This window comes from Scyliorhinus torazame, chromosome 6, assembly GCF_047496885.1.
Source record: "Scyliorhinus torazame isolate Kashiwa2021f chromosome 6, sScyTor2.1, whole genome shotgun sequence".
NCBI lineage: Eukaryota > Metazoa > Chordata > Chondrichthyes > Carcharhiniformes > Scyliorhinidae > Scyliorhinus > Scyliorhinus torazame.
Genome location: NC_092712.1, coordinates 30,523,921 through 30,542,351, shown reverse-complemented (window position 1 = coordinate 30,542,351; position 18,431 = coordinate 30,523,921). Strand labels below are relative to the sequence as shown.

General features: G+C 52.8%; 1 protein-coding gene across 1 annotated transcript in view; it reads right to left on the bottom strand.

Moving 5' to 3' along the window:
- ghrhrl (growth hormone releasing hormone receptor, like) overlaps positions 1-18,431 on the bottom strand; it is a 133,751-nt gene that overhangs the window by 34,479 nt on the left and 80,841 nt on the right. Inside the window, exons 7-8 of the mRNA XM_072508078.1 lie at positions 14,730-14,883; positions 2,387-2,447 (exon numbers count right to left, since the gene is read on the bottom strand). Coding sequence (XP_072364179.1) covers positions 2,387-2,447; positions 14,730-14,883 — 215 coding nt within the window. The remainder of the gene's footprint in view (positions 1-2,386; positions 2,448-14,729; positions 14,884-18,431) is intronic.

The following is an 18,431-nucleotide window of genomic DNA, read 5'->3' as shown; positions in this document are numbered from 1 at the left end:
CCAGTGCGACACTTCCGGGTGGTGGTTTCAACACCTGCAGGAGAGAGACACCCACAGTTATCTGTGACACCCAACACCAGCCTGTTGTGGAGTAAAGGAAACCCTTTTCGTTACACCATCGGGTCTGCGCCGACCCTCTGAAAGACCACCCTGCCTCGGCCCACCCCCCAGGCCTATCCCAGCAACCGAATCTGCACACCTTTGGACTGTGGGAGGAAACCGGAACACCCGGAGGAAACCCACGCAGACACAGTGAGAATGTGCAGCCTCCGCACAGACAGTCACCCGAGGCCGGAATCGAACCCGGGTCCCTGGCACTGTGAGGCAGCAGTGCTAACCACTGCATATATTAAATTGACAACATCACCTCCCTTTCAATTAGAAACTCTATTTTAACCAACTCAGGGGTGGGACAAAGAGGGGAGCTAGTTCACCCCTTGTTAACCTGGTCAAGACACACCGCATGAACCTTCTGTCACTCGGACTTCATCAACCCGACCAACATACCATATTATTCCTTTTTCCCGCATATATTTTTCCAGCTTCCCCGTAAATGATTTTGAGGCCATTCATCTATTTTTTATTCATTCAAGAGACGGGGGTGACGCTGGCTAGGTCAGTTTTATTGTCTATCCCTAATTGCCCTTAAGAGCTGCCTTCTTGAACTGCTGCAGTCCCTGTGGTGTACATACACCCACTGTGCTGTTAGGGAGAGAGTTCCAGGATGTTTCCCCAGCGACAGTGAAGGAACGGCGATATATTTCCAAGTCAGGGCGGTGAGTGACTGGGAGGGGAACGTCCAGGTGGTGGGGTTCCCAGGTATCTGCTGCTCTTGTCCTTCTCGATGGTAGTGGTCGTGGGTTTGGAAGGTGCTGCCTTAAGGAATCTTCACGAGTTCCTGCAGTGCATCTCGTAAATGGTACACACGGTTGCCACTGATCATCGGTGGTGCAGGGAGCGAATGTTTGTGGAAGGGGGAGCAATCATGATGGCTGCTTCGTCCTGGATAGTGACCACTGTCAAGGGCAGCACGGTGGTACAATGGTTAGATTTGCTGCCTCACAACGCCATGCTCTTGGTGCAGACTCGACGGGCCAAATGGCCTCCGTCTACACTGCAGCGATTCTACGGGACTCTATGGAAGTATCTATTTTTTAATTTTTCTAATTAAGGGTCAATTTAGCGTGGCTATTCAACGCAGACACGTGGAAAATGTGCAGAAATCCACACGGACAGTGACCTGGGGCCAGGATCGAACCCGGGTCCTTGGCACTGTGAGGCAGCAGTGCTAACCACTGCGCCACCGTGCCGCCCGCTATGGAGGTACCTTGAGTGTCGTTGGAGCTGCACTCATCCAGTCATGTGGGGAGTAGTCCATCACACTCGTGACTTGTGCCTTGTATATGATGGATAGGCTTTGGGGAGACAGGTGGGCGCGATTCTCCACTCCCACGCCGGTTGGGAGAATCGCCTGGGCCGCCAAAATTTCCGGGGACGCCGGTCCGCCGCCCTCCCGCGATTCTCCCAAGAGGCGGGAACGGCCCGGTCGAGTTTCGCGGGCCGCAGGCCGGAGAATCGCCGGAGACACCCAAAATGGCGATTCTCCGGCACCCCCACTATTCTGAGGCCCGGATGGGCTGAGCGGCCAGGCCAAAACGGCGGGTTCCCCCCCGGCGCCGTCCACACCTGGTCGCTGCAGTCGTGGGCGGTGCGTGAACACTGGGGGGGCGGCCTGCGGGGGGGGCGAGGGGGGATCCTGCACCGGGGCGTACCTCAGATGTGGGGTGGCCCGCGATCGGTGCCCACCGATCGTCGGGCCGTCCTCTCTGAAGGAGGACCTCCTTCCTTCCGCGGCCCCGCAAGATCCGTCCGCCATCTTCTTGCGGGGCGGACTTAGAGAGGACGGCAACCACGCATGCGCGGATGACGCCCGTTATGCGGCGCTGGCCGCGTCACCTATGCGGCGCCGCTTTTACGCGGGCGACAAGGCCAGGCGCGTGTAGATGACGCGGCCCCGATCCTGGCCCATTGTCAGGGCCTGAATCGGTCGGGACCGGGGCCGTTCCACGCCGTCGTGAACCTCGACGGCGGCGTGGGGGTGGAGAATCCCGCCAGGATTCCCAGCCTCTGACCTGCGTATGTAGCCACAGTACTTACATGACTAATCAGTTTCTGGTCAATGGCAACCTCCAGGATGTTGATGCGGACTATTCCCTGTGGTAGCGAGTTCCACATTCCCACTGCTACCTGGGCTAAAAAGGTCCTGCCCGAGTTTCTGATCAGAATTTAACTCACTTTAGATTTATCGACCCTGGTTTATTTTCATTTCATTGATTTGCTTTAAGTCCGAACCTTAAATTTTATTGAAAGAGAGCACAGTACTCACTCAGTGTTTTCAAATTGGAGTTTTGTAATCACCCAGGCAACGCTGCACACAGTGGGAATACCTTGAAGGAAAGAAATTCTTCATTAGGTCACCAGCCGAGATTGAGAATTAACCTTGCTGTCAGGCTGCAGACGGGCGAGGAGCTCAGGAGCAGCTGGATTGAAAATCAAGTGATGGGTTTGGGAATCGGCTCCTGCAGGGACACTCGCTTCAATAGTAACAGCACTGACTGTGGCGGCAGATGAGAGAATCAAGTCTCGCTCCAGATGTTTGCCGCTGAAGCCCATCGGTGTCTGGCAGGCTCAGGAATAATCAAAGCCACTCAGGATGAGTCGAATCACAGAAACGTTAAGCCCAGAAACGGCCCATTCAGACCTTTGTTCCAGCAGCCCTTGGCCAATGCAATCCATTCCTCCCACTCCCCCCAAAACCGCACTCGTTCCCCATCGCTCTGCAATGTGTATATTTGTTTGCATGAATTTATCCAATTCTCTTCTGGTTGTCACTTCTGCACCATCTTCCAACACCCAGCCCAGGTGGCAACACCCGCACCCGCGGAGTTTAATCCGCACAAATGTGAGGCGATGCATTTTGGAAGGTCTAACACAGGTGGGGACATATGCAGTAAATGGCAGAACCCTTAAGAGTATTAATAGGCAGAGGGATCTGGGTGTACAAAGAACAAAGAACAAAACAGCTCAGGAACAGGCCCTTCGGCCCTCCAAGCCTGCGCCAATCACCCGTCCTATCTAGTCCGACCGCCTGTATCCTTCTATACCCCGACTGTTCATGTGCCTATCCAGATAAGTCTTAACGGTCGCTAACGTATCTGCCTCAACCACCTCACTTGACAGTGCATTCCAGGCCACCACCACCCTCTGTGTAAAAAACTTCCCCCGTACATCTCCTCTGAACCTTTCCCCCCTCACCTTGAACCTGTGTCCCCTTGTAGTTGCCAATTCCGCCCTGGGAAAAAGCCTCCAACTGTTCACCCTATCTATACCCTTACTAATGTTATACATTTCTATCATGTTGCCCCTCAGCCTCCGTCTCTCTAGGGAGAACCATCCCAGTTTATTCAATCTCTCCTCATAGCTAATACCCTCCATCCCAGGCAACATCCTGGTAAACCTTTTCTGTACTCTCTCGAAAGCCTCTACGTCCTTCTGGTAGTGTGGTGACCAGAATTGGACATAGTATTCCAAATGTGGGCCTAACCAACGTTCTCTATAATTGTAACATTACTTTCGAGCTTTTATACTCGATACCCCGTCCGATGAAGGCAAGCATGCCATATGCTTTTTTAACCACCATTTCCATCTGTGCTGCCACTTTTAAGGATCTGTGGACCTGCTCACCCAGGTCTCTCTGCGTCTCTATGCTCCTGATGGTTCTGCCATTTATTTTATAGCTCCCACCTGAATTGGATCTACCAAAATGCATTACTTTGCATTTGTCCGGGTTAAATTCCATCTGCCATTTATCTGCCCAATTTTGCAGCCTATCTATGTCCTGCTGTATTCTCTGACAATTTTCATCACTATCCGCAACTCCTGCAATCTTAGTATCATCCGCAAACTTGCTAATCAGACCCACTATGTTTTCTTCCAAGTCATTTAAATATATTACAAAGAGCAGAGGTCACAGAACTTATCCCTGCGGAACACCACTAGTTACAGACCTCCATTCGGAAAAACACCCTTCCACTGCTACCCTCTGTCTTCTATGGCCCAGCCAGTTCTGAATCTATCCAGCTAGTTCACCCCTGACCCCATGTGATCTAATCTTTTGCACCAGCCTGCCACGAGGGACATTGTCAAATGCACAGGTGTACAGGTCACAAAGTGGCAATGGAGGTGGAAAAGTGAGTCAAGAAGGAATACGGCATGCTTGCCTTCATCGACCAGGGAATTGAGTATAAGAATTGGCACGTCATGTTGCAGCTGTATAGAACCTTAGTTAGGCCACACTTGGAGTATAGTGTTCAATTCTGGTCGCCACACTACCGGAAGGATGTGGAGGCTTTGGAGAGGGTGCAGAAAAGATTTACCAGGATGTTGCCTGGTATGGAGGGCATTAGCTATGAGGAGAGGTTGAATAAACTTGGTTTGTTCTCACTGGAACGACGGAGGTTGAGGGGCGACCTGATGGAGGTCTGCAAAATTATGAGGGGCATAGACAGAGTGGATAGTCAGAGGCTTTTCCCCAGGGTGGAAGAGTCAATTACTATGGGGCATAGGTTTAAGGTGTGAGGGGCAAGGTTTAGAGTAGATGTACGAAAGCAAGACTTTTTACACAGAGGGTAGTGGGTGCCTGGAACTTGCTGCCGGAGGAGGTGGTGGAAGCAGGGACGATAGTGACGTTTAAGGGGCGTCTTGACAAATACATTGATAGGATGGGAATGAGGGATATGGACCCAGGAAGTGTAGGGGGTTTTAGCTCAGATGGGCAGCATGGTCAGTGCAAACCTGGCGGGCCGAAGGGCCTGTACCTGTGCTCAAAGGTTCTTTTTTCTTTGTTTTTATCCCAGACTCTCGAAAGCCTTCACGTCTTTCCTTGAGTGTGGGGCCCGGAGCTGATCGCAATGTCCCAGCAGAGTTTGAACAAATGTCCCAAGCAACTTTAACAGAACTTCCATTGCTTTGTACTCCATACTGCCATAACTGAGCTGCATTGAATTTCATCTGCTACTTGTCCACCCATTCCACTCACCTCTTTATGTTCTTTTGAAGCTCTACACTATCCTCCTCGCAGTTCAAAATGCATATCGTCCACAAAGTTTTAAACTGCGCCCTGTGCAGCAAGACCTAGATCATTAATAAATATCGGGAAGCGCAGGGGTCCGAATGCTTGGGGTGAAGGGGATCAAAGAATATGGGGGGGGGGGAGGTGGGATTAGGCTATTGAGTTGGATGCTCAACCACGCTCAGAATGAATGGGGGAGCACGTTCGAAGGGCTGAATGGCCTCCTCCTGCTCTTACTTTCTATGTTGATATGTCTATGTTTCCAGTGCCAATTAATGCGGTCCTGGGGAACTCCATTGTGTACCTTCACCTCGTCCAAACAAAATCCATTAACCACAACTCTTTTTTCCTGTCGCTCAGCCAACTTTGATATCCATGTTGCTCATGTCACTTTCATCCCATGAACTCTAACTTTATTCACAAGTCTGTTGTGTGGCACTTTACTGAAAGCCTTTGGGAGTCCATGTGCACCACTTCGATAGCGTTACCTTCTTCGGCCCTCTCAATGACCTCATCCATGAACTCCAGCAAGTTAGTTAAACATGATTTGCCCGTAACAACTGCACGCAGCTTTCCTGAATTCATCCGCATTTTCCCAAGTGCTGATTAATTTTGTCCTGAAATATTGGGTGGAAGTCTCCCATGCCCCCGCCGACGGGGTCAATGGAGGGCAAAGGGATAATTCAGCGGGAGGCCCAAAGATTGGCTTCATGCCACTCTGAATTTAATAATAATAATAAAAATCGCTTATTGGCGCAAGTAGGCTTCAATGAAGTTACTGTGAAAAGCCCGTGGTCGCCACATTCCGGCACCTGTTCAGGGAGGCTGGGGCGGGAATTGAACCCGCGCTGCTGGCCTTGTTCTGCATAACAATCCTGCTGTTTAGCCCACTGTGCTAAACCAGCCCCTAATTTCCCACGGGATCTTCCATCGGTGCCAGCCAGGGTGGATCAGGAAACCCACTGGATGTTGGCATGAAACTGATTTGTATCCCACGAACGGGATGCATTTGAATGTCCGACCGGAATCTTTCCCCCAGTCCTGATTTTCCACAATGCCAGCGGGAAAACACGCCAACCCGGAAGATGTCTGGAAGAACATGGCGTGGCAGAAGTCAGGGCTCACTTGAACAATGCCAGGGGCTGCCTCCAGAGTCAGGGACAGAGGCCGCCAGCAACCCTGGATTCTGGAATACCAGAGCAGGGGTGGGATGTACATCTGGACGTGGATCTTCCAGCTTCAGTGTCACCAAGTGGTCCAGCTTCTAAAATCAGAATGGTCCTGGAGGTCAGTCTTCTTTCTTCAGCGGTGGGTTAGTGGTGCGAGGCGTCTTTTAAATACGCCACCCACATATGATGGCAGGATGCGTGCAATCAAACCTGTCGCTAAAACCCAGATGCATAATTAATGCGGTCGGGGCCAAAAGACGTGGGATGGGATTCTTCGCTCGGCTACGCTGAAATCGCGTTCGGCGATCGGACGGGGAATCCCCGATTGTGCCGAAATCAGGGGCGGCGCCGCTTTTGCAATGCTCCGCCCCCTCCAAAACTACGCCGCACGCCGTCGGGACGCCACCTGAGGCCCTCCCCCGACGCTCCGCCCCCGATCGGTGGGGGGAGCCATTCCGCGGGCAGGGGGACTTTGGTGATGGCTTGGTGGGGGGGGGTGGTCCAGGGGGTGGCGAGGGGGGTTAATGGAGGACAATATGTGGCAGGCCGGGTCCGTGCGCCAGGCCGCAGCCGCGCACATGCACGCCAACAGAGCCGGCAATTCTCCGCCCGTATCCGCAGGTAAAGTCGGGGGCTCCACGCTACTCTGCCCCCCACTAGATGGGGGATCGGGCGTAAAACGCCACTGTTCCCACGCCAGCGTCAGCACTTAGTCTCAGACCGGGAGAATCCAACCTGTCAACAGTGGGAAACACACCCAGCCTACCTCCGCTATGGGGCTTCGTCTCAGATGGGAGTATTTCACTCATTGTTTCTGGAAGTTTCCCCGTCAGTGAAGTTAAACCGACCGGATTGTAGTTTTTGTTGGGCCGACCTTTACACCCTATTTTGACCAAGGGCAGTAACATTTGCAATTCCCCAGTCCTCCAGCACCAGCCCTGAGTCTAAGAGAGACTGGAAAGCGATGGCCAATACCTCCTCAACTTCCACGCTCACCTCCCTCTGTATCTCTGCTGGCCAATGGGATTTCCCATTGTAGCCACTCCACGCCTCCGGGAATCCCGTGGGATGGAGAAGCCCGCCGGCGTAGAATTCACCCCCATCTCTTTGTTTTTTCTGCCTGTTTTACAGTCTGCAGGATGTTAGACAAAGGTGTTCCTCCTCGATCAGCTCTCGGAGAACTGTGTATTTTGCGACTTGGATATTGGAATACAGAGTAAAATTTGTCGATGATGCCAAATCTGGAGGTGTGGCAAATAGTGAGGATGATGTCATGATATTCAAACACACACATCATGATAGACACACCAACAGACAAATCAGAACACACAACACCACAACCAATGACAGAAAGATATAAAAGCACAGACACGACCCCCGGTGGTCAGTATTAGCTGCAGAGGAGAACCAGGACACAACTATTGCCAAACACACTCAGGGAGACAGCACGTGCAGAGTATCCAGAACGAACTGTATTATAAGAGTTATAATAAAATAGAGTTGTACCACATACAACTGTGTTGGCTCATCTGTGCACCAGAGCACCCAACACCACAGATGATACCAGTCAAATGCAACAGGGGTTAGCACCGCTGCCTCACGGCACCGAGGACCCGGGTTCAATCCCGGCCCTGGATCACTGACCGTGTGGAGTTTGCACATTCTCCCCGTGTCTGAGTGGGTTTGACCCCCACAACACAAAGATGTGCAGGGTAGGTGGATTGGCCGCGCTAAATTGCCCCTTCATTGGAAAGAAAAATGGAGTACCCTAAATTTTAAAAATTAAAATAAAACTGCAACAGGGCAGAGATAGGCCAGCAGAATGGGCAGCCAACAGTGGGTGAAATTTAATAGAGGAGTGTGGCATGGCCCACTCTGGGAGAAGGGATAGTGAGAAGCAATATGTGGCACTGTTTGAAAGTGTACAGGGACAAAGGGAGCTGGGGATTCAGGTACAGCAGTCTATGAAAGGTAGCAGGACATGCTGAGACAGGTAGCGAAACATGTGGGAGCCGGGCCCTCATACATTGAGTAAAAACCGCAGGGAAGTTATGCTGAACCTTAATAAGTCACTGGTTGGGCCACAACTAGAGCATTGTGTTCAGTTGGTCACCACATTCCCGGAAAGCTGAAAAGATCCTTGAGAGACCAGGGGCTGGTTTAGCACAGGGCTAAATCGCTGGCTTTGAAAGCAGACCAAGGCAGGCCAGCAGCACGGTTCAATGCCCATATCAGCCTCCCCGGACAGGTGCCGGAATGTGGCGACGAGGGGCTTTTCACAGTAACTTCATTTGAAGCCTACTTGTGACAATAAGCGATTTTCATTTCATTCATTTTATCAGAACAGCTCCGTGGATTTAGCTACAAGGTTTAGGTCGGAGAAGCTAGGGTTGTTCACCTACAAGCAAAGAAGGTTGACGTGTGCAAGATTATGACCAGTTTAGGTAAGGCAGACAAATAAAATCTGTTCCCAATAGCCGATGGCACAAGGAATATGGGAGTTAGGTTTAAGGTTTTAGGCAAGAGATACAGTGGGTATGTGAGGACGAACATTTTCACACAGTGAGTGGTGATACAGACAAGGGACAGGTAGCGATGATCGCCTGGTGGTGAGCATTGCAGCCTTCCAAGCAGTTCAAATGCCAGCTTCGCAGATTGTCGATTTGTAAATCTCTCAAATCAAAAACCTCAAGCTCGGAGCTTAATTTCATCTGTTTCGGTGAGGGGGGCGGCACAGGGGCAGAGTGGTTATCACTGCTGCCTCACAGAGCCAGGGGCCCAGGTTCAATTCCTGCCTCGGGTCACTATCTGTGCGGAGTCCGCAGTTTTACCCGTGTCTGCGTGGGTTTCCTCCGGATGCTCCGGCTTCCTCCCACAGTCCAAAAACTGCGTTAGGTGGATTGGCCGTGCTAACTTGCCCCTTAGTGGCCAAGGTGGGTTACTGGCGCGGTGCCGGTCGGAAGCCGCTCTACGCGGCCCCCCCCCCCCCCCCCCCCCGCCGATTCTCGGTCCGGGATGGGCCGAGCGGCCGTAACAAAAATCCCGAGTCCCGCCGGCGCCGTTCTAACCTGCTCCTAGCCGGCGGGACCGGGTCCGGGAGCGGCCTGTGGGGGGCGGGGGGGGCCTCCATTGTGGCCCGTTATCGGCAGGCCAGCCTCTCGGGCTGGGGGCCCCCTTTCTTCCACGCCAGCCCCTGTAGCCCTGCGCCATGTTGCATTGGGGCCAGCGCGGAGAAGGGAGCCACTGCGCATGCGCGCGTTGGCGCCGGTGCCACTGCGCATGCGCGGACCCCGCGCTGCCCTGTTGACGCCGGGATCAGCAGCTGGAGCGGCATGGACCGCTCCAGTGCCGTGCTGGCCCCCTGGAGGAGCCAGAATTGCTGATCCTGAGGCCATGTTGACACCGTCGGGAAACACGACGGCGTTCCCCGACGGCGTCAACACTTAGCCTCAGGATCAGAGAATCCCGCCTTTTGCCTCATCTCCGTTTCAAATGGCCGACCCACCCCTTATTCTCTCTGGATTCTCTCAAAAGAGAGAACACCTGGAATTCAAAAGGATGGATGGGCACTTTTTATTTTCTTTATTCTTCCATGTGATGGGGGTATCGCTGGCAATTGAAAGAATCTGTGGCTTGTTCGATAATTTCAGAGGGAAGTTGAGAGTCACCCACGTTGCTATGGGTCTGGAGTCACTTGTAGACCAGACTGGGTGAGGACGGCAGATTTCCTTCCCTGAAGTGAACCAGCTGGGGTTTTACAACAATGGATTCATGGTGACCATTAGACTTTTAATTCCAGATTATTTATTGGATTCAAATTCCACCATGAGTGGGTATCGAACCCAGGTCCCCAGAGTATTACGGGCCCAGTGGGAATACCACTAGGCCACCGCCTCTCCCACACGAGGGAAGTAAATCGGCAGGCTGACAAAGATAGAAGGGGTGGAAGTGGGGTGGGGTGGGATTTGACTGACCAGAATTCTCTATCGAGAGCTGGTATGGTCTTGATGGGCTGAATGGCCTCTTTCTGTGCTATCGTAGGCCTGAGGAATTTCTGACCCCCTTGAACCCATTCAGGACTCGCTCTTTACCAGGCCATGAAGGAAAATAAAGACCCTGGTCTCAGTCTTCAGTAGCACAAACAGAGGTTAACATGGGAAGGGCCTATGGCCAGGCCGGGTTATTCGACAGAGTACAGGAAGCGAAGCACTCCTTACAACTCAAACAACCCACCTTTTATGAGGTTATTTTGGAGCGTTGGGAGTTTTGGTAAGGACAGCCTTCTCACTCGAGTCTCTATGCCTATCCTACCGAGCTTATGGGCCAGGATCCTTCCCTCTGGGGAGTACGTCCCCACGCCGGCGGGAAAACCGGCGCCAACGACTCCGGTGTCAACGCCCCCCCCCCCCCCCAAAGGTGAGGAATTCTCACCTGTCTAGGAGGCTAGGTGGACGGCGGAGGGGTTGGCGCCGCTCCAGCCGGCGGCGAAGGGTCGCCGCGAGTTCACGCATGCGCGGAACCGCCAGCGAATTCTCGCGCATGCACGGGGGAGTTCTCTTCTCCGCGCCAGCCCCCGGGCAATATGGCGGAGCCCTACAGGGGCCCGGCGCGGAAGGAAGAAGTGCCCCTAAGGAACCAGCCCGCCCGCAGATCGGTGGGCCCCGATCGCGGGACAGGCCACGGTGGGGGGGGGGGGGGGGGGGGGCGCGGGTGGGGGACACGGGAGAAATTTCAGCAGCGGTGATCTGGGAGGCATTATTGAAGGCGGTGGTTAGAGGGGAGCTGATCTCGATACGGGCCCACAGGGAGAAGGTAGACAGGACTGAGACGGACCGACTGGTAAAGGAGATATTCCAGGTCGACAGGAGGTATGCGGAGACCCCAGAAGCAGGGCTTCTAAGGGAACGGCGGAGGCTACAGGCAGAGTTCGGCTTGTTAACCACAGGGAGGGCGATGGAGCAGCTGAGAAAGGCGAGGGGGGCGATCTATGAGCACGGCGAGAAGGCCAGCAGAATGCTTGCACAGCAGCTTAGAAAGAGGGAGGCAGCCAGGGAGATAGGGAAAGTAAAGGATGGAGACGGGAACTTGGTGGGAGACTCAGCAGGGGTGAATAAGGCGTTTAAGGATTTTTATAGTAGGCTGTATGGGTCGGAACCCCCACCGGGGCCAGAGGGGATGAGGCACTTCCTAAGGGAGCTGAATTTCCCGAAGGTGGACGGGGAGCTGTTAGAAGGACTGGGGGCCCTGAACGGGATCGAAGAGATAGCGGGGGGGGGGGGGGGCTGAAGGCCATGCAGGCAGGTAAAGCCCCGGGGCCGGACGGGTACTCAGCAGAGTTCTACAAAACGTTCTCTGGGATGTTGGGGCCGCTGTTGATGAGGACGTTCAATGAGCCAAGGGAGAGAGGGGTGCTTCCCCCGACGATGTCACAGGCCACGATCTCGCTGATTCTGAAGTGGATCCGGAGCTGTGTGGGTCCTACAGGCCGATATCCCTATTGAATGTGGACGCCAAATTGCTGGCCAAAACTTTGTCCTCTAGGATTGAAGATTGTGTTCCTGATGTGATTGGGGAGGACCAGACGGGGTTCGTTAAGGGATTGGTGGCCAGTGTAGGAAGGTTGCTAAATGCGATCATGATGCCCCCGGAAGGTAGGGAGGTGGAGGTAGTGATCACAATGGATGCAGAGAAGGCTTTTGATCGAGTAGAATGGGAATATTTGTGGGAGGTGCTGGGACGGTTCGGATTTGGACGGGGATTTATTGACTGGGTCAGGTTGTTGTATCAGGCTCCTGTGGCGAGCGTACGGACAAATAGGACGAGATCGGACTATTTTAGGCTACATCGGGGGACGAGGCAGGGGTGCCCCTTCTCCCCACTGTTGTTCGTGTTGGCTATAGAGCCGTTGGCAATTGTTCTGGGAGCCTCAAGGGGCTGGAAGGGGTTGGTCCGGGAGGGGGGGGGAGTGAAACACAGAGTCTCCCTTTACGCAGATGACCTGCTCCTGTATGTGTCGGACCCAGTGGGGAGATGGAAGAAATCATGAGGACTCTGGGGGAATTTGGCCGGTTCTCGGAGTACAAACTAAATATGGGAAAAATCGAGATGTTCGCGATCCAGGCAAGGGGACAGGAGAGGCGACTGGGGGAGCTGCCGTTTCGAGTGGTAGGGGGAGGTTTTAGATTTCTAGGCATCCAAGTGGCGCGGGAATGGGAACGGCTGCACAAACTTAATCTGGCCCGTCTGGTGGACAAAATGAAGGACGATTTTCGGAGGTGGGACCCGCTCCCGTTGTCACTGGTTGGTAGGGTCCAGACGGTGAAGGTGACGGTCCTTCCGAGATTCCTGTCTGTGTTCCAGTGTCTACCCATCTTTATTCCACGTTCCTTCTTTAAACGGGTTAACAAAGTTATCGCTGGCTTTGTATGGGCGGGTGAGTAAAAAAGGGAATGATTGAGCGGAGCCGGGGAGAGGGTGGGCTGGTGCTGCCAAACTTTAGTAACTATTATTGGGCGGCGAACATAGCCATGACCGGGAAGTGGGTGGCGGGGGGAGGGTCGGCATGGGAGCGCGTGGAGTAGGCTTCATGTAAGGGCACCAGTCTGGGGGCGTTGATAACGGCGCCTCTGCCGTTCCCGCCAGCTCGGTACTTCACCAGCCCCGTGGTGGTGGCGGCCCTGAGAGTCTGGGGGCAATGGAGGAGGCATGTGGGAGCGGAGGGAGCATTGGTCTGGTCCCCAATCTGTAACAACCATCGGTTTGCCCCGTGAAGGATGGACGGGGGGGTTTCGGAGATGGCAGAGGGCAGGAACTGAGAGGATGGGGGATATGTTTATTGAGGGGAGCTTTCCTAGCTTGAGGGAGCTGGAGGAGAAATTTGGATTGGCGACGGGAAACAAATATAGGTACCTGCAGGTGCGGGGCTTCCTACGCAGACAGGTCTCAACCTTCCCGCTCCTACCACCAAAGAGGATTCAGGATAGGGGAGTTTCCAGAGTGGGGGTGGGAGAAGGGAAGGTCTCTGACATCTATAAGGACCTCATGGGGTCAGAGGACACGCAGACTGAGGAGTTGAAGCGTAAATAGGAAGAGGAGTTAGGAGGAGAGATAGAGGACAGTCTCTGGGCGGATGGGTTGAGTAGAATCAACGCGTCCACAACATGTGCCAGGCTCAGCCTGATACAGTTCAAGGTCGTTCACTGGGCTCACATGACAGTGGCCCGGATTAGCAGGTTCTTTGTTGTCGAAGACAGGTGTGCAAGGTGTGGGGGGGCCAGCGAACCATGTCCATATGTTCTGGACATATCCAATGCTCAGGGGATTCTGGCAGGGGTTTGCGGATGTCATGTCCACGGTGTTAAAGACAAGGGTGGCACCGAGTCTGGAGGTGGCGATTTTTGGAGTGTCAGAAGATCCGGGAATCCAGGAGGAGAAAGAGGCAGACCTTCTGGCCTTTGCTTCCCTGTTAGCCCGGAGACGGATACTATTAGCTTGGAGGGACTCAAAGCCCCCGAAGTCGGAGACCTGGCTATCTGACATGGCTAGCTCTCTCTGTTTGGAGAAAATCAAGTTCGCCTTGAGAGGGTCACTGTCAGGGTTCACCCGGAGATGGCAACCGTTCGTCAACTTCTTTGCAGAAAATTAATCATCAGCAGAATGGGGGGGGGGGGGGATTGGGGGGGGGGGGTTAGTTTAGTTTAGAGTACGGGGTTAATAAAGGTGAGACCTGCAAGGGAGGTAGCAGGCTTTTTTTTGCACTATGTTTGTAGACTTATGTACATTGTTTATTTTGTCATTGTAAAACCAAACAATACCTCAATAAAATGTTTATTTAGAAAAAAAGAATTCCACAGATTCACTCCCCTCTGAGAGAAGAAATTCCTCCTCATCGCTGTCTGAAATGGGCGACCCCGTTACTCTGAGATTGTGCCCTCTGGTCCTAGACTCTCCCACAAGGGGAAACATCCTCTCAGCATCCACCCTGTCAAACCCCCTGAGAATCCAATATGTCTCAATGAGGTCGCCTCTCATTCTTCTAAACTCCAATGAGCACAGGCCCAACCTACTCAACCTCTCCTCGTAAGGAAATCCCTCCATACCCGGGATCAACCCAGTGAACCTTCTCTGGACTGCCCCCAATGTCAGTATATCCTTCCTTAGATAAGGCATTATTGAACAAAAACCCCTTGGTATACCCTGAGGTTGTGAAGGGCGCTATATGAATGTATGAATGTTCCTGCGGACACCCGCCACCTTCTTACACGCACTTCCCTGGTAGCCCGGAGACGGATACTATGAGCTTGGAGGGACTCAAAGCCCCGAAGTCGGGGACCTGGCTTACTGACATGGCTAGCTTTCTCTGCCTGGAGAAGATCAAGTCCGCCTCATGGCATTGTATTTTCCTGTTGCCTCCGTGCACTGGTACCTACCCCATCCCAGCATGCTCCACCACCAGAAGTAATTTTTGCCGTAGGTGAAGGAGATTATCAGCAAAGAGTTGAGGTACAGAGCCTCCACCAGCAGCCAGAAGTAATTCGTCATCATGCAGAAGTAGAAGAACACCACGGAAATCTTACACCCCACCTGCAGTGAAAGAACAACCACAGCGTTAGCTCCCATCGTGAGTAGTACCGACACCGTCATCGCTAAGGTGGGGTGGCATCTATTTGGGATGAAATCAGTCCCCCCCCCGCCGTCAGCCATGACATGACTGAATCTCACCTCATCCCTCCGCTCATATCAGCAACTCCCTCACTTAAGGGCGGACATACTAGCTTTGTGAGCACTTCAGCGAAGGGCCACCCGGCTAATTCCTGGGATAGGCCTTATCCAGAAAGTTTGAGCCGATACTCATCGGGGTTTAGAAGAATGAGAGGTGACCTTATTGAAATATGTACGGCTCTGAGGGGGTTTGACAGAGTGGATGCTGAGTGGATGTTGCCCCTCATGGGGAATCGAGTGCACAGTTTGAAAAGAAGGAGCGTCCAATTCAAGGTGGAGGCGAGAGGGAGTTTCTTCTCTCAGGGGCTCATTTGTGTTCAGAATTTCCTTCCCCAGAAAGCAGCGGAGGCCGGGCCATTGGATATATTCAAGGCGGAGTTAGGCAGACTCTTGATCAACAAGGGGGTCGAAGGTTATGGGGGATCGGCAGGAAAGTGGAGTTGAGGCCACAATCACATCAGCCATGATCTTATCGAATGGAAGAGCAGGCTCGATGGGCTGAATGGCCCCCTCCTGTTCCTAGTCCTTCTGATCATATGATTTTGTGATCTTCAATGGTTTGAGAGTGAGCCATCCCAACACGGTAGACAGCAGTCAACAAGGGCTCGGACAGGGAGATACTTGCCAGGCCGACCTCCATAAGGTTATTGAGGAAGTGAATTTCCAGCCTCATCAATGGCGCCCTCATGTTGCTGATGTGCTTTGAATTCAAAAAAGACCCTTCTGACCTGGTAAATTCTGTACAATCCGGAGGGGTGGCAAAGATTCAGGATGTGTGGGGTGGGCAGGAGATGCCTGGTAAGTTAGACCCTGACCTTTAACCTCTGACTGAAATCTGACCTCGCCGGTTCGGACAAATGCCCCTGCCATTGGCTCCTTATGATCCAATGGGAGGTAGGTTTGAATGGTCTCAGTGGCTGATGGGTAATAATTAAAGGTTCTACTACAATGGGGGAGGAGAGGATGAGGGGAGTCCAAAGATTCAATATATGTTTATAGATTCTGAAAATGCCATCGTGCCAGAACACAGCACAACTTGGTTGTAACATGTCTTATTCGTACTCTACTGCAGAGGCCCTATAGCTCATTGCTGTCCTGGGATTTTTTGGTTTAATTTAAGTTGCAGGATATGGGCATCGCTGGCGAGGCCAGTGCTTATTGCCCTCCGTATTGCCCTTGAGTCAGTGGGGCGGTGAGCTGCCTCCTTGAGCTGCTGAAGTCCATGTGGTGTAGGTACATCCACAGTGCTGTTAGGGAGGGAGTTCCAGGATTTTGCCCCAGCGACAGTGAAGGGACGGCGATATATTTCCAAGTCAGGGTGGTGTGTGTCTTGGAGGGGAACCTCCCGGCGGTGGGGTTCCCACATATTTGATGCCCTTGGTAGATGGTAGTAGTCTGGATGGCAGTGGCTGGAAGGTGCTGCCTCAGGAAGCTGGGTGAGTTACTGCAGTGCCCTTTGTAGATGGCACGCACGGCTGCCACTGTTTGTCGGTGGTGGAGGGGGTGAATGCTTCAGCTGGTAAGAGTGGAAGGTGGGATGTAAAGGGTTAAATGGCAAGGCTGGATTGTATAAACAGGGCTTGTAGAGGAATGAAGGGTGATCGAAGGTGCTTAAAATGTTTCAAAAGGTTTCACGGGGGGAGATGCGGAGAGACCATCCTCTGGCGTTGACCAATGGGACGCAATCTTAAAACTACAGCTGTGTCACTCAAGTGTAAAATCCAGAAGTTCCGAAATTTGGAACTCTGCCCTCCCCACAAGGCAGTGGGTGTACGGGCAATGAAAGCCTTCAAGATTGAGTCAATAAATATTTGTGCATTGATGCTGATGTATTTAAGGGGATACTAGATAAGTGCAGGGAGGAATAGAAGGATATGATTAGGTGGATTAGAGGTAGAAGGAGGCCGGATAGGTAGCACGGCCTGTTTGAGGGCGACAGATTCCATGTGATTCTCCCGTAGCACCGAATATGGATGAATGGAGATGAGATGCAAACCAAAGAGGCCGTACTTTTTTTTTTTTTGCGTTTGTGGTAATCCATTGGGCAAATCCAGCATTAGTTGCCCATAATCTCCGCCCTCTGCAATTACCCATTTGAACTGAGTGGCTTCCTCAACTTTTCAGGGGGCGGTTACGAGTCAACCGCATTGCAGTGGGTCTGGAGTCACGTGTAGGACAGACCGGGTAAGGTCGGCAGATTTCCTTCCAAACCCGTCTACCGGGGCAGCACGGTAGCCTTGTGGATAGCACAATTGCTTCACAGCTCCAGGGTCCCAGGTTCGTTTCCAGCTTGGGTCACTGTCTGTGCGGAGTCTGCACATCCTCCCCGTGTGTGCGTGGGTTTCCTCCGGGTGCTCCGGTTTCCTCCCACAGTCCAAAGATGTGCAGGTTAGGTGGATTGGCCATGATAAATTGCCCTTAGTGTCCAAAATTGCCCTTAGTGTTGGGTGGGGTTGCTGGGTTATGGGGATAGGGTGGCGGTGTTGACCTTGGGTAGGGTGCTCTTTCCAAGAGCCGGTGCAGACTCGATGGGCCGAATGGCCTCCTTCTGCACTGTAAATTCTATGATATCTATGACAAGGGCAGCAGACGCACGGGAACACCACGGCCTGGATGTCTCCCTCCAAGTCACCCGCCATCCTGACTTATAATAATAATAATCTTTAAGTAGGCTTACATTAACACTGCAATGAAGTTCCTGTGAAAAGCCCCTAGTCGCCACATTCCGGCGCCTGTTCGGGTTCACACAGGGAGAATTCAGAATGTCCAATTCACCTCACAAGCACGTCTTTCGGGAGGAAACCGGAGCACCCGGAGGAAACCCACGCAGACACGGGGGAGAACGTGCAGACTCCGCACAGACAGTGACCCAAGCCGGGAATCGAACCCGGGACCCTGGCGCTGTGAAGCAACAGTGCTAGCCACTCGGCTACCGTGCCGACTTGGAAATACGTCGGCCGTTCCTTCACAGTCGCCGTGTCAAAATCCTGGAGCTCCCTGCCTAACAGCACAGTGGGTGCACCTGCACCGCATGGACTGCAACAGTTCCAGGTGGCAGCTCAGCGGCGCCTTCTCAAGGGCAATGTGGGATGTGCAACAATTGCGGGCCGAGTCAGTGATGCCCACATCCTGTGGGCAAGTAAAACGAAAGGGCATTAGTGAACCAGGTAGGTTAGTGCAACAATTGATAGCCTCTGGAGGCAGCTTTCAATCGCAGAATCTGTTTGAATTGGTTAACCAAATGTGAATTCCCTGGTCGTCCAGATGACTAGTCAAGTGGCAATGCCATGGTGTCCTTTCGAACTGAATAGCAGAAGAGGCTTCAGCAGCTGAACTGCTCAGTCCTGTCTCTGTGATTGCATTTAGAAACTAGACCAATTGCACGAATCAAGCTGGGAAGCTGTGACATT